General features: G+C 38.0%; 1 protein-coding gene across 6 annotated transcripts in view; it reads right to left on the bottom strand.

The window, feature by feature from the left end:
• Positions 1 to 217: 217 nt before the first annotated feature.
• The window catches only part of slc8a1a (solute carrier family 8 member 1a), a 63,269-nt gene continuing 38,828 nt past the window's right edge, over positions 218 to 24,658 (bottom strand). For 4 of the 6 annotated variants that reach the window (XM_020049626.3, XM_010898550.4, XM_020049627.3 and 1 more), the window contains 8 exons: positions 18,613 to 18,633; positions 18,171 to 18,188; positions 18,044 to 18,058; positions 15,304 to 15,372; positions 13,874 to 14,001; positions 10,387 to 10,486; positions 6,317 to 6,589; positions 218 to 5,467 (listed from right to left, as the gene is read on the bottom strand). In XM_020049626.3, the coding sequence (XP_019905185.2) occupies positions 5,091 to 5,467; positions 6,317 to 6,589; positions 10,387 to 10,486; positions 13,874 to 14,001; positions 15,304 to 15,372; positions 18,044 to 18,058; positions 18,171 to 18,188; positions 18,613 to 18,633 (1,001 nt within the window). In that variant the 3' untranslated portion in view covers positions 218 to 5,090. The remainder of the gene's footprint in view (positions 5,468 to 6,316; positions 6,590 to 10,386; positions 10,487 to 13,873; positions 14,002 to 15,303; positions 15,373 to 18,043; positions 18,059 to 18,170; positions 18,189 to 18,612; positions 18,634 to 24,658) is intronic. The other 2 variants (XM_020049628.3, XM_010898553.4) reach the window with 2 other exon arrangements.

Below are 24,658 nucleotides of genomic sequence, written 5' to 3'. Positions count from 1 at the left end.
TATCTGGAGTTGACAGTATATTTTATACACCACAATTTTTACCAGAACACAGCAATGTATCATTTCTTTGTCAATACATTATCAGCTTAATGTTCCATAAAGGGAAGCCAGCTTACTGTTACTGTCAATCAGAAATATATTTCTTACTCAATACCAAAAACCTTAAATCATCCAAAACCATACACACACCAATAAAACACTCCTATTATTCTTGAAACAAGGTTTTAAATGTTTATTTCCTGTGACAGAATAGATTGCGTCCTTCTCCTATTGTGTGCACAATGAAAATGATAACATTCAAATATATTATAACAGCAAACAAATACTTTCAAACTATAAACCCTGATAAATAAAATGCACAAAGTTAATGAAACCTAAAGAAAGAAATGTATGCTATATAAAATGCTTCCTGAATTAAATATAGTGCTTGTATTACCTAGCCTGGTGATCCAGTCTGTTTGGCATTAGCTAACTCCTCTCTGTGTTCATCCCCTGTCAAACCACAATGTAGCATATACAAGGAGGTCAGAAGAGTTGGGTATAACGCAGTTACCAGTGAAGAAAACTAAATTAATTTGTGTAACATCTCGCATAGGAACATTGCAAAGCCATGTTTTTAATCATAAGCTGTATATGTCTCAATTCAACTTTTGTTGTGTCAACCAGTCAAAACATTATAAGAAGTTATAATACCATGCATTCACGCAACAATGTTAGAGTGATATCTTTCATAAAGACATTTGACTAGATTCATTATATAGTAGTATGCATTTTGGCCCCTGAATGTATTGAAGACAACATTCATTGAAGAATGGATAAAAAGCTTCAACAAGGACGTGTGAAATACCTAGACTCATAGAAAAAGGGAACAGTACATGAGGAAAATAATTGTGAAAGACAATTCAAATGTGTGTCCCCTTGGAAGGCGACAAATGCTATTCTTGTGTTCCCTTGTAGTAAATAGCTTGAATCTACTATTTTCAACTTTGAGGCCAACAACCTCACTTCGACAACACTGTACACTATATACAAAAAATATCACAAAGAACTGCTGCATTATTCTCAACAAAACTGAAATTTTACATCTGCAAACTCAAACAGCAAGGCTGTTTTGTAGAGTATGAAGGACTATTTTAGCCAACAGCACAAGAGTATCAGTTATTGCCTTTCATACAAATCATTTGACATTAAACTGTAGTCTTTAAAATAAAATTGTTTTAGGAGCAAGCACGCACATAAAATGTAATGAACCCAAATACATTACTATTAATTAAATTATGTTAATAATTGCCACAACTTGTTTTATATACAGTTATGTTTACACTCATGCACACAGTTAATAGGTAACACATTGACAACCCAACTGAAATTGATAGCACAAGCACACTATTTATCGCAGAGATAATGTGAACAGCACTCTCCATCTGAACAAAGAATCAACGATGTATGACAAACTTTACACACAATAAATTCTTTGAATCACAATTTTACTGGTTGTGGTTGTTCTGACCGTTAGTGGTGTGCACATCACATAGATGGATTGGCTGTCTCTATATCTGAGAATGTAATAACTTGCACAATGTATATTTTTGAGACAACTGTAGACTGAGGTGGACTGAGAAAAATATCATAGGACAGTTAAAAATATTTCCCCCTTATTTCTTCAAATAATATAATTTAACTTGTTGATTTCAATTTGTCACGTATTTTTGTTACATATCCCACTTTTGTTTCTTACTGAAAACTAAGATAATATTTTTCAAAATATTCTGTGTATTGAAATCTTTTGATTTTAAAAGAAAAATGCTAGCAGAAATATCCCAGTTAATTAAATGTGGTTATAAATATGTACAGTATACATAAAGCTTTAGACATTTCACAAACCCAGTACCATAACAAGAAAACATTTTTGCAATAGACTCTACCCCCAGTAACTTCACATATACAGTGGCTTTGGCAAGTATTCAAACCCCTTGATGTCCTCCACAATTTAGATGTTGTTAAAACTTGTCTCAAGTCCACCTGTCATTTAAGAAATAAAATTGGTTTTACATGATTTAGAAGGGCACACATCTGTCTTTATAAGGTCTGGCAGGCAATCTAGTAACCAGGTAAGAAGGGCCTAGGTCAGGAAGGACATAATGCCCACTACAACAGAGTTTCTCTGCAGATATGGGAGACCTTGCTAGAAGGACAGATAGTTCTACAGTATTCCATTAATCAGCTCTAATGGTAGAGTGGCTACACACAAGCAACTCCTATGTAAAAGGCATGTGACATGTTGCCTGAAGGACTCAGAGTAAAATATTCTCTGGTCTGGTCTATTAAGCCTTAATGCCAAGTACTATGTATGGCAAAAACAAGATTAATAACACCCTTAATAACAACAATGAACAGGTGTCTGTGCTCTAAATGAGGGAGAATCATGCTATGGGGATGACTGGTCAGGAATGAGGGAAGGATGAAGGATGTAAATACCTGAACCAGAGCGCACTGTACCTCAGACTGGGGCAAAGATTCATCTTTCATTACAGTGATGACACAAAGCACACAGCCAAGACAATGATTTGAGTGGCTTTAGGACAAATTTGTGAATGTACTTAAGAGGCCTAGCCAAAGCCTGGACGTTAACCTCATTGAACATCTGTGGGGTGCCCTAAAGATGAATTGGGGAGCCAATTCATCTTCACTCCCCATCCACTCTGACAGAGCTTGAGAAGACGCAAGGAAGAATGGGAGAAACTACCCAAATTCCAGGTGTGCAGAGTTGGTAGAGATAGACCCAAGACAATGCTAACCTGTGACTGCTGCCAAACGCGCTTCCACAAAGTACTGAATAAAGGGGCAGAATACTTATTCACATGAAATGTTTCACATTTGAATTTTCAATATACTGGCACCAATGCCTAAAAAAATTTATTTGCTTTATAATTACCAGCTATTGTTTGTAGATTGATGCAATTATAATTTTAATCCATGAGTTTATTCCGTGGGCATGATTGAATTTGGTGATATCTGTTGTATTTGTGCTAGCTGCACCATTTTTCTTTTACCGTGTTCAGCAAAATCTTGCTAACTAGGCAATACAAGCCATTATGGTAAATGCTTCAATAGAATGCAACATTTCTTGTCTTTTTGAGGAGGTGGAATGCCTTAACTAGACAGACGTCACTAAGTCGTCTGTAAATATCAATTAAAATTTGTGACAAATGCGTGGTATACATTATTTAAAAGGGGAGAGCCAGGGAAAGGAGATACATAGGCTGTGAGTTGTCAGTGGTGGTTGTCCAAATGGTTGAAGCGACAAATTAGTAAGGAACTCCATTCGAATGAGGAGACTCTCTGGAAAATATGAATTTGTTTAGTTTTCCTGTAAGACGCCCAGAAGCCATGCTATCAACCAAAAGCTAAAGAGTCAGTGGAAAATCACCCTGATCAGGTGTACTTACAAATAAATTCGTTAAAAATTACTAGTCTGGAACCAAGAGGTGATTTTAGTTTTGCTCTCAGACACCCAGAGGACATTGAGGGTACAAAAAAAATCCCCCATCTTTTAAGTACAAAATAGACAAAGCAGTACATAAATTGGTACATTTGTAGAATCTGCTTAGATGCACAAAAACACTTTTATTGTATCAAATAATTTTCCATATTTTTTTTCCGGAAAGCTACACAGCTCCTACAACTCCCTATCAAAATATGAAAAGATTTATGCCAAATTAATCTTAAAACAGTTACTTATGTTAACTTTGCACTCACTGAATTTAGTGCCTTGGATCTGTATGTATTAAACAAATAAGAACAAAATGTGGATAATTTCAACAGGTGTAAATATTATCCAAAGCCACTGTATTACCTAGATGTTCTTTGAAACAACCACTCACATGTTTCTGGTGTTAGCTGGACACTATTATATATTTCTGTAGATTCGATTCGATTCCCACACTGAACAGATATTATTGGTTCTAGCCAGAAGCCCCTATTTTGTACAACCAAAAATGCACACTTTATTTCTGAAAAACAAAATGGATTCACAGTTAACAGTAATATGTAAATGTACTTGTTTGGCCAGAAAACAGTTTACAACATGCTTTCCGGCCAAACAAGTGAATTTACATAATACATATTCACATCTAATGTATTTAACATTTGGTGAAAATTGTTTTCACACTTTATTGGACAGAATAGTGGGGCAGTGGAGGCAGCCAGCTGGACGGCTTGTCTACACCGCTGGACCACAATGACATTTTAGTTTTAAGCAGTTTTTTGGGGCCTATCGAGCACACATTGTCTTTTATTTAGCCAAATCAAAGGATGTTTATCTAAAATCTAGCCCCTCGTCGCTGGTAAACAGTACTCATAGTAGGACTGTGAACTATTGACAACATTCTTAAATGAAGTCAACTAGAGATGAGTTGTTTTTGTGAAATTACTTTCACTAGGGATATATTGCACCAAATGTTTTAATTACATGTAAAACTGTGCAAAAAGATATCCTCAGCAGAAATTTCAATACTTATTATAGATCTTTGAAACATCTGAAACATCTCTGAAACATCCTGATGGAATTGTTTCAGAGGTCTTAGTTTTTGTTTTGGATGCTTCAGATGTGGCTGTGAATGCCCTAAGCATTTCATTTTATAGAAGGGTACATACTGTAATGGATGTTCGATTTAGGATCCATATCCTCGTAGTATTAGTCAATGGCTTTGGACAGGATTGGTTGGACAGGAATGCCGCCAAAACCTTGGATAGAATCTTACAGTTCAGAGGTCTTAGATGAGAGCAATAAAGGTGTTCAACAGTTTGGTGAAGGAAAATACAAAAGCTAGGTGAAAATCTTAGAATTTCTAAATTTTAAATTTCAAAGCCTTTTTAGGAAGATTTAAAAGACATTTACAAAGCTTTTCAAGTCGTTTCAGAAGTTTTCAAAGTTACTTAGAAAGGGTCAAATACTTTCTAGAAGATATTAAAGACTTCAAAGGTCACAAAGATCTTATAGAAGCTTCTTAACGCTTATATTAGAAACTTTCAAAGATATTTCAATTCTTCTGTATTGAATCTTGCTTTCAGAGATATTGTTAAAGGAGTTAAAAGCCCTTGATGTGGCAATATGCTTCAAGGGAGGAGAAAATGATGTACATTAACCACAGGCTGAAGAAGAGACACGTGGTGGCGATCTTGGGGCCCCGAGGCCCGCCCAGCTCGCCACCAATCTCGGGCCTGCGTCGGTACATGAGCACAGCTACGCAGACAAAGGCGAAGATGGTGAAGAGAGTGACAGAAAAGGCTAGAGTGCCTGGGTCCACCCGGAAGTCGTTTCCCTTGGAATTGTGGTAGATGGCAGCGATGGACCAGGCCACACCGATGCCCAAGAAGACGTTGACGGCATTGCTGCCCGTCACGTTACCGATGGAGGCGTCGGCATACTGGTCCTGGATGGCAGCTACCTTGCTTGCAAAAGTATCTGGGGAAGGAAGAGAGTAAGGAGAAAATGAATTGTAAATGTGAGAGGGTGATATGGATACAAAATGACAGACGATGAAAAGAGCAATGACATGGTGAATGTTCTGTTTAAGAGTACTTCTTTAAAACCCTTACATAACACTGCTTTTAGCAGTGACAATGCCTTACAATATTGTAAACCTTGACAGATTGTCATAAATATATACACCGATCAGCCATAACATTATGACCACCTGCCTAATATTGTGTAGGTCCCCCTTTTGCCGCCAAAACAGCCCTGACCCGTCAAGGCATGGACTCCAATAGATCTCTGAAGGTGTGCTGTGGTATCTGGCATCTGCGTTTGCACTACAGTAGCTCGTCTGTTGGACCAGACCACATGGGCCAGCCTTCGCTCCCCACATGCATCAATGAGCCTTGGCCGCCCATGACCCTGTTGCTGGTTCACCGCTTTTCCTTCCTTGGACCACTTTTGATATGTACTGACCACTGCTGACCGGGAACACCCCTCAAGGGCAGCAGTTTTGGAGATGCTCTGACCCAGTCATCTAGCCATCACAATTTGGCCCTTGTCAAAGTCGGTCAGATCCTTACGTTTGCCCATTTTTTCTTCTTCTAACACATCTACTTTGAGGACAGAATGTTCACTTGTTACCTAATATATCCCACCCACTGACAAGTGCCAAGATCACGAGATTATCAATGTCATTCACTTCACCTGTCAGTGGTCATAATCTTATGGCTGATATATATAATGCAGTGAGAAGGATTGATGACAGTGCTAAAAAGAAGCATTTTGGATTGTCTGCATGTATTCATGTCTGCCTATAGCAGCATGTATGGAACGCACCTGGCACAGATGTCCCAAGCGCCACAAACACCACAGCAGTCACAGAGTCCTTGAGGCCCACTGTGCAACCAAAATGGGAGGCCAGGTCTCCGATGAAAGCAGTGAGGAGGCCAATCATGGTGATGGAGACCACAAAGCAGGCCCAGCCATTCCAGTAGTCAGTAGGTGGCACAAAGGCAAACAAAAGCTTCCAGAAGATAGTGAGAAAGTGCATGATGTAGTCGAAGCAGGAGGGCAGTTTCTCTTCACCGCACTCATCCTCATCATCATCACCTAAACATTTTGGGGGAGAGAAGAGATGTTGAACCTTAACGTTTTTAGTCAAATGTTGAACTTTAAATACTAACAGTTTATACCAGGGGTGTCCAAACTATTCCACGGAGGGCCGAGTGTCTGCAGGTTTTCGCTCTCTCCTTGTATTTGATTTGATATAGATTCTACCCTCACCTGGTTTCTTAGGTGTGAACTGGGATCCAATTTATAGGAAAAACCAAAAACCTGCAGACACATGGCCCTCCGTGGAATGGTTTGGACACCCCGATTTAAACTGTGAGCAGACTGGGAAAACCTCCTGCCTCCATTGCTTCAGCCTTAATGTGAAACAGAGGCTCATGCTATCCTTGTAGTGTTAGCGGTTAGCCACAGTCTCCTCACTCCCAACAGATTGTGTGGAGATATATTTTTACATTATCCTATCACATAATGTCAGAACAAAAAGACACAATATCTAATTAGCTGATGTGCAAAATCTGTCTGAATGTGTTTCTCTATGAGGGACCATGGAAACACAGCTCTGGAAAAAATGAAGAGACCATTCCAAATTTATAAATCAGAATCTCTACATGTATGTCAGCCGTTCCATTCCAGTGGCTGTTAAATTCCAACACAGGCACACCTAATTTTACTTAATGAGGTATTGATTAGGTGATTACCTGAACCAAATCAAATTTAATGAGGAACAGTATAAAAACCACTGCTGTGGTCATCACTATCCTCTTGCAATAGAACCAGCTGGATGGCAAAAACAGAGCAAGTTGTACCTCAAAGGTAATTTGAATAAAAAAAATTATATTCAGCATGACAAAAGAGTTGAAAATAAAAGCTTTGAGTGAGGAAAAGAAGGGTTAAATTCTGGCTTTACTGGCAGAGGGATACAGTGAGCGTCAGGTTGCTTCCATCCAGAACATTTCAAAGATAGCGGTTCATAAGAACAAGGTCAAGCAACAGACACTGGGGACAACAAAGCTACAGACTGGCAGAGGGCGAAAACGACTGTCCACTGACCGAGATGACCATCAACTCATTCAAATGTCACTCAACAACCGTAGGATGACATCAAGTGACCTACAAAAAGAATGGCAAACAGCAGCTGAAGTTTGCAAAAGACCATAAGGATTGGACTGTAGAGGAATGGAGCAAGGTAATCTTCTCTGACGAGTCAAATTTTCAGCTTTGCCCAACACCTGGTTGTCTAATGGTTAGACAGAGACCTGGAGAGGCCTACAAGCCCCAGTGTCTCGCACCCACTGTGAACTTTGGTGGAGGATCGGTGATGATCTGGGGATGCTTCAGCAAGGCTGGAATCAGGGCAGATTTGTCTTTGTGAAGGATGCATGAATCAAGCCAAGTACAAGGTTATCCTGGAAGAACAACTGCTTCCTTCTGCTCTGACAATGTTCCCCAACTCTGAGAATAGTTTGCTCCATGCCACACAGCCAGGTCAATCAAGGTGTGGATGGAGGACCACCAGATCAAGACCATGTCATGGCCAGCCCAATCTCCAGACAGGAACCCCTATGAAAATCTCTGGAATTTGATCAAGAGGAAGATGGATGGTCACAAGCCATCAAACTTAAATTTTATTTAAATTTACCCAACAGCAATGTGACAGACTGATGGAGAGCATGCCAAGACACATGAAAGCTGTGATTAAAAATCAGGGTTATTGCACCAAATATTGATTTCTAAACTCTTCCCAAGTTGGAACATTAGTATTTTGTTGTTGAAAAATGTATATGAAGTCTGAAAGCAATGCATATTTTTTTGGTTATTTTGACCAGTTAATGTTTTCTACAAATGAATACTCTAAATGACAATATTTTTATTTGGGAGTAATGTTGTCAGTAGTTTACAGAATAAAACAAAAATATTAATTTTACTCAAACCTATGAATAGTAAAACCAGAAAAACTGATAATTTTGCTGTGGTCTTTAAAAAAAATTCAGAGCTTCATGTTTTACCGTGTGTATCTGACAGTTTGTATCTGTCTGTCATGTCTACTGTACATGGGCTTGCATTTCAGCGCATGTTTGTTTGAGAGTACACATCAGAATCACCTTTTTACACATACTGCAACTTGGTGCAATGTGTGTGTGCACGTGCATGTCTTGACCATGCCCTGTCCGGTTTTGTTTCAAATCTAATTACGGTAAACAAAGGTTAGGGGTGAGATCAACCATAGACCCACTGCTGTCTAGCAGAATCTCTGTGCCTATTCTTCTGGAAAGGGACTGCTTGGATGTAAGCACAGATCTGAAGTCATAAGTACACACACACTTCAGTACTCCACGAGCAGCCTCATTTATTACACAGACTTTTTAATGATCTCATTACTAGCCCTGGAGGAATCTCTGGAGTTGGGATGTGATGCACTCCCATGACTAACAAGGTTTGTCAGCTCCAATCTAGCCTTCAGTGGAACTTTGTGTGTGTGTTTGCACGGTAGTGTCTGTGAGTGATGTGTGTGATTGCCCAGTGACCAAAACATCTTCCCAGAATATGTTTGTATTCACAAACATGTTGAAATAAAGAGTAAAAGTGACAGTGCACTGACAATTTTTATTTTGAATAATTTTGACTCCCAATGACAGAGAGTATCCCAGTTAACACTTTTAATTACATAGTAGCCATTCTGCAAAAAAATTTCCAACGTTTTTGTACAGAGGGACATATGCATAAAAATATGCAATGGTCTCAAGCTATTAGTGTTTTGTTGATTCATCTGTTTAAAATGAAAAGTCATTGTTAGGGATACCCTGTAAATTGCAACAACTGCAAAATATTTATTGCATAAAAAATCTGTTTACTTTGTCACACCCTGATTCAAATCACCTCTGTTGTCTTGTGTTCCACCCACACAAGATGACTCCCATCTTCCCATTATTACCTAGTGTATTTAACCTGTGTTCTTTGTCTGTTCTGTGCCAGTTTGTCTAGTGTTTTTCCAGAGCCTACCCTGTAAATAGCCTGTTGACCTTCCGTGTGCCAAAACTCCAGCTGCCTATAACCAGCCTCTGTCTTTTGAAGGTTTTGAAACTTTGCCTGAGATTCAAACTCCTGCCTCCCCTCCTGAGTCTGCATTTGGGTTTTAATTTAAGCCTTGACATACTTAGTATCATTAAAACGAGTAAGCGGTCTGAGTTTATAATCACATACTAAATATAGAGATGGTGTCTTACCAGTCACTTGAGTAGAGATAAGGTTTCTCAGCATCAGCTCATTTCCATTACAGTACCATGGTTACTGAAGTCGTTGAGCCTCATCACTGTTCATTAATCAACTGTGTCTGAAATGAGGTTCTTAGAGCGCATTTACTGCAACTTTACTGTTTCTGCTATATGTGAAAGAGAATTTCATATATGATATATGTGAATAGAGAGTTCCAGATGACATTTGGGCAGATTACTTTGTGACTAGGGTGATCAAGCAGTCAAACGAGAAAAATATGATTTGAAGGGAACTAAACAGAACGTTGTCTCATTTTGATTTTATTTATATTTTGTTATATTGATATACAGCAGTAATACTAAGAACTGAAATCATAGTATACTTAAGCAGTGATGTAGGATAGAAGTAAGAAACAATGCTGAGTGCCTGGATACAGCCCTTAGAACCAGTGAGTTTATAATGTTTTTATAATAATGACAGTTTCTTCTAACAGCACATTCAAGGCATATGAAGTTCTCTCCACTGTAATTTGTTTTGCCCTTTTAGGGTTGGGTAAGGGTTTTGAGACAAAAACATTTATTAAAATCTCTGATGGCTTCCAATTACATGATTGATATGCTTACCAGAGCTGACAGTTATAGCTTCCATAAACTGCTGCCTCCAGCTATTTGTTCCAATCAGAAGAGCCAGGTTAGTCTTCTTGATCAGTTTATCAACTGTGTTCTGTGAACAAAAAATGAAAACAATGAGCAATTTACCAATCAGGCCTCAATGGAGCGGCCAGACGCAAGCCACTTCTCAGAGCCACTTTACAGCCTACTTGGAAATTGCCAAAAGGCACCAAAAGATTCTCACGTTTTGAGGAAACCAGGCACCACTTATTACCTGGCAAATAATATCCCTACAGTGAAGCATGGTGCTGGCAGCATAATTCTGTCGGGATGTTTATCAGTGGCACAGACTGGGCAACTAGTCAGGATTGAGAGAAAGGTTATCCAAGTGTTGAAGTGTATGAATGTATGCTTGTTATGTTTAGATAACAAAATAATATCCGTACACAGGAAGTCACGTTCAGTCTAAGAGCAACAGTAAATAGCCAATGGGCTGATGCGTACTCTGTCCTGTGATGTCTATAAAACAGAGGACAGCCTGAAGTTCATTGAGATTGAGTGAGTTGAGCTCAGTTTGTAAGACAGAGTATAGAGTCTGTAACATCATGAACAATAGACTATCAAATGCTGCAATAAATAATTGAATTACTCTCTCCCTTAACGACTGGGTATGTGATCATTATTTCAATCACTATACGAAACAGCTGATTTCTAACACAAGCAAAGTACAGGCAGATACTTCATGAAAACCTTCTCCAGAGCACTACGTTTCACCTTCCAGTTAGGACCACAACCCTTAGCACAACAGCCCAAGACAACACTGTCTGTGAGCTGCCCAATGTGCTTCAACAAAGAGTCAAGGGGTCTGAGGAGTTATGTTAATGTGATATTTCTGTTTTAATACATTTGCTAATATTTCTAGAAAAACTAAATGCTTGGATAATGTGCATAGATTCATGAGGAAAGATTCATGGCCAGGCATAGTATCACCAGGGAAAACACCCAGCACCCGGGGATGTATAGGTGTCACAGGCAGTCATTCACTTAAAAGATTGAAATATACCAACTTTAAGATTGTGTTAATTTGTCCAATTTGAGACTATCAGCATATAAAGGGCTGTAATTCCTACATGTTTCCTGTTTTATGGATGTAATGGTTTATGGATGTCTGGTTCATTTATTCATTTAAAATCCAATGTGCTGGAGTACAAAGCGAAAACAACAAAACTTGTGTCACTGTCTAAATACTTATGGACTGCACTATATACACCAAAAATTATCTGAAATTGCTTGGCAAATGTCCCGTGGCTTGGAAGCAATAAAACATTGAAATTACTCATATGACCCCACTAAACTGATGAGTTACCACCTCAGACATTTAGGATACTACTTTTGACATTGGAAGTACCACATACAGTGGCCCTCAAAATTATTCACCCCTTTGGACTTGTCCTTTTTATTGTATTACAATATAAAATACAAATGTATTTAATCAGTAGTTTTTGACCCCGATCAACAGAAAAAAGCCCATAACAGAGAATAATTTATTGCCTGTAGTAAGTATTCCCCCTGTTTAGTAAATATTTGGTAGAGGCACCGTTAGCAGCAGTTACAGCTATGAGGCTTTGGATACGTCTTTGGATAATTCTCTACCAGCTTGGCACATGTGGACACAGAAATTATTCTTGACAAAACTGCACAAGCTCAGTCAAGTTTGATGGGGACCTTTGGTTGACAGCAATTTTTCTCAATAGGATTCAGCCCCAGGCACTGACATTTACCTTTTTGTCCTGCTATTCCAGTTTGGTTTTGGTTGTACGTTTGGGGTCATGCTATGGGGATGCTTTCAGTATTTCTTTACATTTTGCTGACTCCATTGTACCCTCTATCCTAACAATTCTTCACGGAAGGGATAGTGTTCTCTGGATGATGTGTGGTGTTAGTCCAAATAGCTTTATCATCAGACCACATAATTTTCTTCCACTTGCTTTCAGTGTCTCACATGCTTTCTGGCTAACTCAGTAACACTTTACTTTGAGAGTCACAAAAGTATGTCTGTAGATGCTCTACAGATACGTTTACTGACTATCAATAACATTTTAACTAACTATCTACTAACTCTATACCTATATCCTAACCTTAACCATTATCCTAACCCTAACTTTAACCCTTACTCTAAATCAAACCTTAGCAAGCAGTTATCAACAGATAGTAATACTTTCAACAAACGTTCCAAGAAATATCTATAAAACGTCTACAAATGGAATTGGGACCACAACAATCTAGTGTAACTATAAAATATCACCAAGATTTGATGAGTATTTTTTTCACCCCTAAAGGCCACTTTTGTGAAGCATCTGAGCTATTACTGCAGTGGAAGACAGTCCTTTAGAGTTAACCTATGCCAGTTGGGAACCTCAGTGACTAGTTCCCCCTTCGCTCAGATCCTCAGTGTTCTCTCTATAATGGACTTCACAGTTCTCTGGGGATGCCTTTGAAATGTTCATAAAGCTCCAGATTTGTTTAAAATGTTGATGTAGTTTTTGTTATAAATTGTGTAACTGTGTATTGTTATAAATTTTGTAACTGTGTATTGTTATAAATTGTGTAACAGTGGGACATCCGAGAGATGGATGAATTTAACATGAAATGTGAAACACCTTAATTGCACACAGATGGACTCAATTCAACTAATTACAAATAAACTAAGACAACTGGTGGTACCAGGGTCATTCAGGTATCATAGCAAAGGGGATGAATACTTATACAATCAATTATTTTCTCCAATATGTTTGAAATTCTTATAATTTACAGCAATTTTCTGATTTTCTTTTTACTTTGACATTATGGACATTTTTGTGCTGATCATTGGCAAAACTTATTTTTATAACACAAAACGTGGAAAGATCCAAGAAGGATGACAACTTGTGTCTTATACATGATGGGACCTCCATGTGTAAGACATGGGAGGTATCATCTAACAAGTACATTGGTTAGGGCTAATACTGTCTATACCATTATAGAGGTAACTATGACTGAGAATTAAATCTTATTTTCAGCCTGGGAGCAATTTATTATAACCACTTTGCTCAGAGACACAAGAGATTTTTCAACTTTTTGGCTTGGGGATTAGAACCAGAGGTCTTTAGAACCAGAGGACTCTCCCAATGACAATTATTTCACATAGAGATGTGGGAAGCTAACAAGGCTAGCTTAATATATTGTTCTATGGAAGAAAACTTTTAATTTCTTGTAACACATATCGCAAGAGTGGGACCAGCAAGTATACGACATTACAAGGTGTCAACTGCTTAAAAAATGCTAATATAACTTAACCTTAACATTAGCGCCAGAGACTTGCCATGTTCCTGTCTTCCCATGGAATTAACTATATCGTGGTGACATTAGGATATTATATTTATATTACCGTCATGTTTGCTGCAGTCCTGTTAAATAAAGCTTCTAAGAAATGGCCCGAAGTGGAAACGCACTCATTTACCTTGAACTCGTATGACTCCTCGATGATCACTTCCAGTTTGACATGCTCCCCCAGAGTGGGCCGGCCCATCTCGGCAATGAGACGTTCCGCTTCTTCCTTCTTAGAGAGTGCCTCCTCATCCCTTTCCTCTGAGGTAGAGGGGGATAATCAGAGAAGAGAAAGATAAAGAAGGATAAGGGGGATGAGAGCAGTAGAGACACAGAGAGAGAGAGAGAGAGAGACAGATAGACAGACAGACAGAGAGAGAGAAAGGGGAGAGATAGGTGGTAAGAAATGGTCAGGCAGAAAGTGAGAGAGGAAGAAAGGGAGAGAGTGTCAAAAACACATGTTGGTGGTAGTGGCCATGATGAAGTGACCACCCATAAGAGGCTTTTCATTTATGTCTGTGGGTGGTCAGGGTAGCTGTGGACTTCACAACACCTAATGATTTGTATATTCTCTTTACACACAATCCTTTCTGGCAAATGTCCAGCCGCTGTGATGGATGCATAAACAGGCGAGAGCAGTAAAGTTCCCCTCGCCTTAACACAGCTAGGCTCATAAGTGGGAAATGGTTTCTTGAGTCCAAGGTGACTTTCGTTCATTATGGAGTAGCCTGTCCTCTTATCAGATTGGCAGGTGCTGTTGAAGACATGTAGGTCTAATAATATACTGCTTTCCCTGCGGTAGTATGCAGGGAATACAGTACATACTAGTGTATAATATGACATACTGGCATTTGAAGGAAACTCAATTTCAGGGACGGCAGGTACAGTGGTTAGCCTACCTAAAGGTTGCTAGATCAAATCACAGAACAAAGATAAGGAAGGACAATCCAACAAAGCCTACGAAATAGGTAAGTGTACCCCTTAATGCACAGCACAATACTGACTGTGATAGCTTTGCAGGGACAGTCTATCAATTTGAATGGCCCTGGCGCAGAAACAGACATATTGATCTGATAGGAAAGTTAATTCATTTAATATGATTGAAAATCAAAGCAGATCTATTTCATAGAACCGTAACAGCCCGAGGCAGTATTGAGGCAGTCGTGACAGAGAACTCATAAATCATACAGTGGAACATGACTTTTGACACAATACCAATCATGTGTTTAAATGGCATGGCCCTATTTGGGAAATAATATGATCGAGCTAGAAGAAAAACAGAGAATGGAAAAGTGAGTGAGAGAATAGAAACCAAAATAGAAAAGATGAGAATATATGGAATAAACAGAGTGATTTCAAGTGGAGAGAGAGACTTGTGAAGAGATGAAAGATGAAGGGAACGTAAGGATGAGAGGAAGGGAAGTAGAGGAAGATAGTCAGGGATGAAAAAGAAAGGTAGGGAGAGAAATATTATAAAGAGAAATAGGGAAAAGTTGGAGTGGACAGAAGATATTGAAAGAGAAAAAGGATAGATGACATAAAGGACCGAAAGAGGATGTATACCTGCAATGCTGATAATGGTGGAGGGGACAGGGTTATCCCTACTCTGTACCTTCCGGTAGACGTCCCTGCCTAAGGGAAAAGTTCACAGTTCAATTGCACAAAGAGACACATTTTCTATCATTTCAAATCCTGCATCCCCCGGTCTCCGGATAACTCAAAAACACTATTGATAATATTTCACAATGATTTGGTGGAGGAAAGCACTAGTTATTTGTAAAGAAGTTGAGATTTATTGGCAGAAAAGATTACTTACATATTTATTTAGAAACTTAGCTTATGATAGTAGTTTCAATCAATTTTGTATTTATCCGGCACTCTGCCGTGACAGTGTTTGGTTAAATGGGCCTCAAGGACTTCAGGTGGCCACATTGTTTTTCATACAACATAGCAGTGCCCAGACACTTCCTGGAGAGCTACTGGACATACAGACCTTTGTTCCTGTCCAAAACAAACACGCCTGATTCAACTAATTATGCCTGAGACTAAAGAGCTATCAGGTGTGGTAGTGTGTTAGTGCTGGGCTGGAACAAAAGAATGCACCCCCACTAGGTAACCTCAGCGATGTTGGTGCCCAACAATGTAGCACAGCAATAGCCAGGCATTTTAGGGGACATGGGTATACAGTGAGTCACACTTCACACCATAACAAATACACAATCATAAAATTGTGTATGAATCATTTGTAATATCTGTATTACAAATGAAAGCATGTAACCATTGTACACTTTATGAATGCATACTTAAAAAGTGTTCAACTCAAGTTCCTTGGTATATGAAATGAACAGCAATCTAATTTGAACCAATATAAAGCTAATTCCACTTAAAGGAATATTTGGGGTTTGAGATTTGGGATATATGCTTACAGTACTTGCCCAGACTAAGATGAATGGATGTATACCAAATTTTTTCTCTTCATGCATTTTGAGGAAAGTTGAGTGTAGCATATCATTAGCTTAGCGCAATTGCTGGTTGTTAAAGAAAATGCCAGCTCTTCTCAAAAGCAGGGAAATGTAGCTTATCACTCCAAAGCTGGTTTGTTAGTATTATAGAACTATACATAATCATCTGTAAAATCAGATTGCTTACAGATCACCATAACAAATCGATTTCATCAACTTCCGCATTTATGGATGGTGATTTTTTGGGGTTGTCTATTTTGGGTTGTCTGCGCTCTCTTCATGCAAAACTTGGTGTGGGTTTGTATACAAATGAATATACAGTATACAAATCAAGGTAATGTGTAGTATGGGATAAAAAATAGTACCTACTCATTAACAACCAGCAGTTGCACTAAGCTCATATTGTAACACATCAACTTTCGTCTAACACTATGAAAGTAGGAAATTACTCCAAATTTAAAAATCCTGAATTACAATCCCTGCTTTGATATACTCACAGTACTTTTAAAAGTGTTCAAACCCCTGATGAGTTTTCTAATTTTACCCACTCTTTGCAGATTCTTTCTTGGTTTCATCTGACCGCAAATCATTATCCCACAATGAGGCTGGGTCATTCTGATACCTTCAGATGGCACTTTTTCCAGCAACAGATCCTTTCTTGCCACCCTCTAGTACAGGTCAGTTTTTTGCAGAGCTCTTGACATAGCTGACCTATGCACCATCTCTGATGCTCCAACCCTAATCCATACATTGTTTTACTTCTATTATCTCTAACCTTTGACAAGTGCTCTTTGGATTTTCCCTCAGATTCACAACATGACCAGTGAACCTTCAACAGTGGAGCTTTTTCCCAGAACATTGGAAAGAAAAATGAATGGTCCACAGACAGGGGCCAAATGTTAGGTAACTACGGCTTTGTTGTTTCTTTCACCTGTGTAATTTCATTTGTTTGATTTAACTGGGAGCTTCCACACATCAGGGGTTGAATACTTATGTAAGCAAAAATGTTAGTTAAATTTTTTCTTTCAAACATTTCCTCAAATAAAACCAATATCCCCTTACAATAATTGATTTTGAGTGTCTGTGTTTTTACATATCAAACATGACAAAATGTCAATGTACTGTTTGTAATTCAGTAAAATGAGAGAACTTCTCAAGGGATTAAACACTTTTGCAAGTCCCCCTATTTACACCATGCCATTACCTAATGGTATACGGCTGAATTGCACTACCGAGAAACCTGACTGAACCCTGGTGAGTAAAGTCACCCTAACCACAACCCAACCATGGAAATGCATAGTGATACCAGTGTAGACATGGTACTGCATCGTTCAATCTGGAGTCATTCCATAAACCCCCATGGCATGCAAGTGACACACAGAGACGTCTCACAAACAGTTTGATCATCTTTTACACTCTTTCACACACATTGAAGTGTGACTTAATCAGTGATAGGATAAGCCTACATGTTAAATGCCAGTGGGTGCCACAAATCAAGGTGCTCAACAAACCAACTGAGTGTCTAGTATTTACCCAAAAAGGGCAATATTAATATTACAATAATAAACGAAATTCATACATTCTAATGCTGGAAAATATACCATGCTCATTATTACCATGCCATCTGTTGAAGCTTTCACAATGTATTCAGTGCATTTTTCATGATGTCCATGTCTAAATAAAATATTGTCTAAACATTGAAACTGCAGCCTGGACAGCTTGTGCCATTAGTAGTGGCTAGGAGAACACAATATTCTCAGAAAGGTGACACATCTATTACTTGAATTGGAGTTGCTTTAAATGTTTAAAGCAATCAATTACAACACTGAATTGTCTCTTACCATACAGCCTTTTGTCTATTAAAATTAATAAAAATGATAAAGTAATTAATTAATCATTTAATGTGTACATTAAATCAAAACAAAATATAAAAATAATAAAATATTTATTGCAAAAGCAATACCATACCTGTCTTCATGAATCCACCTAAAACCATAGAAAATAAGGAAAGGAAAATCAAATCATGCATTGTTGTTTTATATAGATATAGTCAGTGGATATGATGTATAGTAATAGCATCATTGGTTAATGACTAATTTTGAAATTAAACAAGAACAACATTTATACTCAAAATTAATATTACTCTGTCCTACTTCCAACTCATTCAATAATTAACAACTACTACTATTCCTGTTTTCTTTGGACCGAGGACATTCTGAAATGAATGTAGTCTTAACTTGAAGGTTACCATGTACAATGATGGTCAGTGTGTGCAAATTTGACATAACAACAATAGTAACAGACAATGATGGACATTTCAAGTAATAACGTGACTAGGACTTCAGAAGGGAGGAAAATAAAGAGTGTGACAGCAAACAAGACGCTGACTAACAAGAAGTAGACTGCTTACCAACTTCCTGAAGCAACACAGCTGATTGGAGGGAAACAGATGCGACAGGAAGGAGAGACGAGAAACCAGTGAAATGGAAACAAGTAACAAGGAAAACAGAGGAATGAATATAGTCAGGCTGGGGGCAGAAAAAATGTATAGCTGTCAGGCAAGTGACTTATAGCTTTCGTGTTTAGGATATTGTTCATTACATACTACACGTCATGAAAGATCTTTAATATCTCATCTGTCTTGTAGGGCTTACAGCATTATACATTTGCCAATAAAACGTTTGGGTGAATCAAGTTTTGGGGGACATTAAACACAACTGAATATACAATGCCTGTCTTAGAAAATATAATATATGTGGAAATGCAAATGAAGAATAGCGGGTTTTGTTGAGGTCTTTGTTACACACTAAATGAATTCCCTGGATGGAAGTTTAAATAATGACAAATGATGCCTAAGTGTACACTGAATAAGTCACAACAAATTATCATCAAAATGATGTGATAATATTACCCTACAGCATAACATTTTGGGTCCCGTTTTTCGAAAATGTGACTGAAGTACTTTAATTATGCACCATTTTAATGATGCACCATTTTTTCATTTTTAGGAAACATGGCAATAGCTTAATTTGGAAGACACATACAGCTGAAATACAAAAGTTATGTCCATACATTGCGTTTCCATACAGTGAAGATGTAAATAGCAATGCACATGACCACCCACCTTAGGGGCCTTTCCATTTCAGCCAATTTCCTGTGTTTAGACTGATTACTTTCATTTAAGGGGTGGAACAGGGCAGCATCCACCAAAGACATGCTCTCTCTAGTCCTACATGTACTTTTCACTTACATAATTCATAAATGATTTAAAGGATACCCATGCATTGACAAATTATCGGCTCTAAACAAAACCAATCTCAGTTGTTTGCAAGATCAGACATAATATCCATGTAATGGAATCATTATACAAGTTAGTGATTTTTAGATTAAACCAATTAATTCCATTGAACCTATTTTAGCCATGCCATAACCAAGTTGTGTTTGACAGGTCGTATACAAACATGTCTGTGGTCTTGGCATTAACAATAACATTTGCCCAAGCAAATGTGGATAAGACTTGACAGTGGAAACATCAGCTCATTATTATTTGTCAAACTACAGTGCCCTCCATAGGTATTGGGATAGTGGAAGTCAAAATGTTTGCCGTATACTCAAAGAAAAAGAAAATGAATCTGAGGCAGACTGTCACCTTTTATTTCAGGCTGTTTCAAGGACTCATCCTTTGAGATGCTTTGCCAATCCTTTACTAATGCCATTTTGAGCTGTTGCTTGTTTTGGGGAGTTTGGGACTTCAGTCTCCTCTTTAACAAGGGAAATGCATGTTCAATCACATTTAAATCAGGACATTGATTATGCCAGACAGAAACTTTTTAATAGTTTCCCCTGATGATTGTCTTGGTTGTGTTGGCAGTGTATTTTGGTTCATTGGTGTGTTGCATTGTGAAGCTCTGGCCAGTGAGTCTGCCTGCATTTCCTTGCACATTGGTAGCAAAGATGCTTCTGTACACTTCATGTACACATTGCTCACTGACTTCATTCGGCTTCTGTCATCATTTATTACATCATCAATAAAGATGCACATTCTAGAAGAAGCAATGCATGCCCCTGCCATGACACCACCGTCTTGTGTCATAGATGTGGTGATATACTTTAGATAATCTGCAGTTCCTTGTTTTCTCCACACTTATGCCTTCCCATCACGTTGATAAAGTTTCACCTTGGTCTCATCCTTGGTTGTTGCTGAAGAAACCAGTGGAAACCAGTGCAGACTCCAAAGGCAAAAGAAAAGTATATAATGCAGCTCTTTTATGTGTGAAAAAAACAATGCAAATGGAAATACCTGATCAATTAGAAACCAAATACAAATTGCTCACTATGAATGGGGGAATGGAACACTTACAGCACTGTTATTCTTAATTGCTAAAACATGTAAGTGTTGAAATGGATCAAAATAAAAGGTTTGTCTTTCTCCTCATATTCTTCTATTATCGTATTACCACATGCCTGGAGTAAAATAAATGCCATTTTACTGTCCCAATATTTATGGAGGAGACTGTATATGCCATAGATTTTAAACAATTCAAAACTATTAAACAATTTGAGTGTCTTTAGCCATTGTTGTTGAATTGATAACAAATGTTTTACCTTTTAATGCTTTCGATGACAGCTGAATATACAGTTAGGTCTGGAAATAATTGGACACTGACACAAGTTTTGTTATTTTGGCTGGTTATCAAAATATATTCAAGTTACAGTTAAATAATTAATATGGCCTTAAGATGCCAAAAGCATCTAAAAAAGTCAGCCCAGTTTGGACAAATGAAACTATGATCAATCTCTATCAGAATGATGGGAAGAAAAAAGTATGGAGAAGGCTTGGAACGGCTCATTATCCGAAGCATACCACATAATCTTTAAAACATGGTGGAGGAAGTGTGATGGCATGGTCATGCATGGCTTCCAATGGCACTGGGTCACTAGTGTTTATTTATGATGTGACAGAAGACAGAAGCAGCTGTATGAATTCTGAAGTGTATAGGGATATATTGTCTGCTCAGATTCAGCCAAATTCTGCAAAGTTGATTGGACGGCGCTTCACTTTACAGATGGACAGTGACCCAAAACATACTGTAAAAGCAACCCAGGAGTTTTTCAAGGCAAAGAAGTGGAATATTCTGCATGCATTTCACTTGCTGAAGACAAAACGTTAGGCAGAAAGACCCACAAACAAACAACAACTGAAGACAGCTGCAGTAAAAGCCTGGTAAAGCCAGCATTTGGTGATGTTCTTCCGTTCCAGACTTTAAGCAGTCATTGCATGCAAAGGTTTCTTGACAGAGTATAATTTTTTTTATTTATGATTGTGTAAATTTGTCCAATTACATTTGAGCCCCTGAAATAAGGGGACTGTGTATGAAAATGGTTGCAATTCCTAAACATTTCATATATTTTTGTTCAACCTCCTGTATTAAAGTTGAAAGTCTGCACTTCAATTGCATCTCAGTTGTTTAACTTCAAATTCATTGTGGTGCCGTACAGAGCCAAACATTTGAAAATTGTGTCAGTGTCCAAATATTTAAGGACCTAACTATACAGTAATTGAATTGATATAAATGTACACAACCCTGTTAAAATGCCAGGTTCTTGTGATGTAAAAGAATGAGACAAAGATAAATAATGTCAGAACTTGTTCTACCTTTAATGTGACTTATAATGACAATTCAATTGAAAAACAAGCTGAAATCTTTGAGGGGAAATTCTTCTGGTGAAGCCATGCTTTTGTGGATTTGGATGTGTGCTTTGGGTCGTTGTCGTGCTTAAAGGTGTACTTCCTCTTCTTCTTCAGCTTTCTAACAGACACCTGAAGGTTTTGTGCCAAAATTGCCAGGTATTTGGAACGTTTCACAATTCCCTCCACCCTGACTAAGACCCCGGTTCCAGCTGAAGAAAAACAGCCACAAAGCATGATGCTGCCACCACCATGCTTCACTGTGGGTATGGTGTTCTTTGGGTGATGTGCAGTGTTGTTTTTGTGCCAAACATACCTTTTGAACATAAAGTTCAACCTTGGTTTCATCCGATCATAACACATTTTCCCATGCGCTTTTGAGGGACATTATGTTTGTTTTTGCAAACTTCAGCCGGCTTGGATGTTTATCTTTGTAAGAAAAGGCTTCTGTCTTGCCATCCTACCCAATAGTCCATTCATATGAAGAAAACGGGAGATTGTTGTCACATGTAGCACACAGCCAATACTTGCCAGAAATTCCTGCAGTTCCTTTAATCTTGCTGTAGGCCTCTTGAAAGCCTCCCTGACAAGTTATCTTCTCGTAATTTTGGAGGGATGTCCAGTTCTTGGTAATGTCTCTGTTGTGCCATATTTTCTCCACTTGATGATGACTGTCTTCATTGTGTTCGATGGTATATCCAATGCTTTGGAAATTATTTTGTACTCTTCTCCTGACTGATATCTTTCAACAATGAGATCCCTCTGATGCTTTGGAAGCTCTCTGCGGACCATGGCTTTTGCTCAGAGATGCAATTAAGAAAATGTCAGGAAAATCCTACTAGAACAGCTGAACTTTATTTGTGATTAATCAGAGTCACTTTAAATGATGGCAGGTGTGTAATGACTTCTATTTTACATGAGTTTGAATGTGATTGGTTAATTCTGAACACAGCCACATCCCCAGTTCTAATAGGGTGTGCACACAACCAGATTATTGTAAGGTTTTTATTTAAAAAATGTCCCCCTCGAAGATATCAGTTTGTTTTTCAATTGAATTGTTCACATTACAAGTCATATTAAAAGTGGAAAAAGTTCTGACATGATTTATCTTTGTCTCATTCCTTTACATCCCAAAAACCTGGCATTTTAACAGGGGTATTGTGTGTATATTTAATATCATGTCATGAAGTTAATCACTAAAGAGTTAATATTTTACCAACAGGCATACTACAAACTCGTAATCTCGTGTTATTGTAAGTGCACTGAAACACAGTTAGTATCAAGGGGAGTGGTTAGAAAAGGGGAATTTCAGACTATTTGCTTGGTGGAAGACCTCAAGAGCACAAAGGGTAGAAGATGTGGAGGTATACATTTCTACAACAACTTATGCTTATTAGACTGGCCTAAAGAACATCTCAAAAATCCTCTTTGTGGCATACTGACAATGCCCAGGGGTCCAGCATCTGGTGTTGCACACTGGCTCAGCACTGACTTGGGTGTCAGACCAGGATGACTAATCTCATTGCACTCTGGCAACTCCTTGTGGTAGGTCGGACGCATAGCAAGCTTAATTGTGGCTGCTGGTTGTTCACTTTCAGCCTATGTGATGGAAATATTTCCTGATTGAGTATAAGAAGCAGAATGGCTTGGCAGGATATATGAAATGTTTTAATCTTTGACTTGTTGCAACGAGGCAATCCCATAATCCCATATTGCATTTTACTATCATTAAGATTTGTATGGTAAACTAAAATAGGAATAAAATTGGTAAGTAAAAAACAATGATAGCTTTTGATTTTGTGTGAAAAATGTCTATTTGTATATGCTCAAAATCAAATATTAAGACAGTACATTTAGTAAATGTATCGCTCAACTAACCCAACCATTACACTAACCTAAAACATTACTCTAAGCCTAAGAAGAAAGAATGGGATGGTGTTCACCACCGCAAGGTTTTATTTTCCAATGATTGACTTTCTTCAACTTTTTGTTAAGAAATACCTCCAGGCCCCAGAACCCTGGCACTGTGTTGGTTACCTTTGTCCCTCCCATTACTGAGGATTGATACAAATACACATTTATATTTATTTTATAACTTTATATTATTTATTTATTTTAAATGTTTTATATACAGATGCAGTATATACATACTTATTTTATCATTTTGCATTTATTTCCTATATTGGTAAATTTTTTTGGAGGACTTCTGATTCATTTTGGTTTGGAAAGAGGAAAAGGTTGATACCAAAGATAATTATTCTTTGGTGGTATCTAGGAAGCTCAGCCATCTAGTATTGGCTAGAGCTAAGTCTTCAGGATCCCAATAGAATGCCAAAAACTATATTAGGGCAATATTTCAGAATGACAGTAGAATCAGCTGATCAGTCTCAATTTAACTTGCAATGGGTTGGACTGTTTTGGAGGGGGAAATGACATGATTTGGCCTTTTAGATGATTCACAGACATACAGTATCACTAATTAAGGGTGAACACTTAGCAGTGTCCTTGGCGCACACTTTTGAGTGGCAGCAGATCTAGCAGGCATTATTAACATTTATGTCACCTAATTTGTTAATATAAAAATATAAACTTTCAACAAGATATTAGTTTCAAAGGATTGTCATCTGGTAAGTGCCACAGTTCTGTTTTTCTTTAACTGCAGCTTGCTTGATATTAGCTACGAAAATAGTAGAATATGTGATGTTGGGAGATGTACAGTTAGGTCTGTAAATAATTTGACACTGACACAAGTTTTGTTATTTTGGCT

The sequence above is a fragment of the Esox lucius genome, chromosome 9 (assembly GCF_011004845.1).
Source record: "Esox lucius isolate fEsoLuc1 chromosome 9, fEsoLuc1.pri, whole genome shotgun sequence".
NCBI lineage: Eukaryota > Metazoa > Chordata > Actinopteri > Esociformes > Esocidae > Esox > Esox lucius.
The sequence above is the reverse complement of the archived record's forward strand: the minus strand, read 5'-3'. Positions and strand labels throughout refer to the sequence as shown.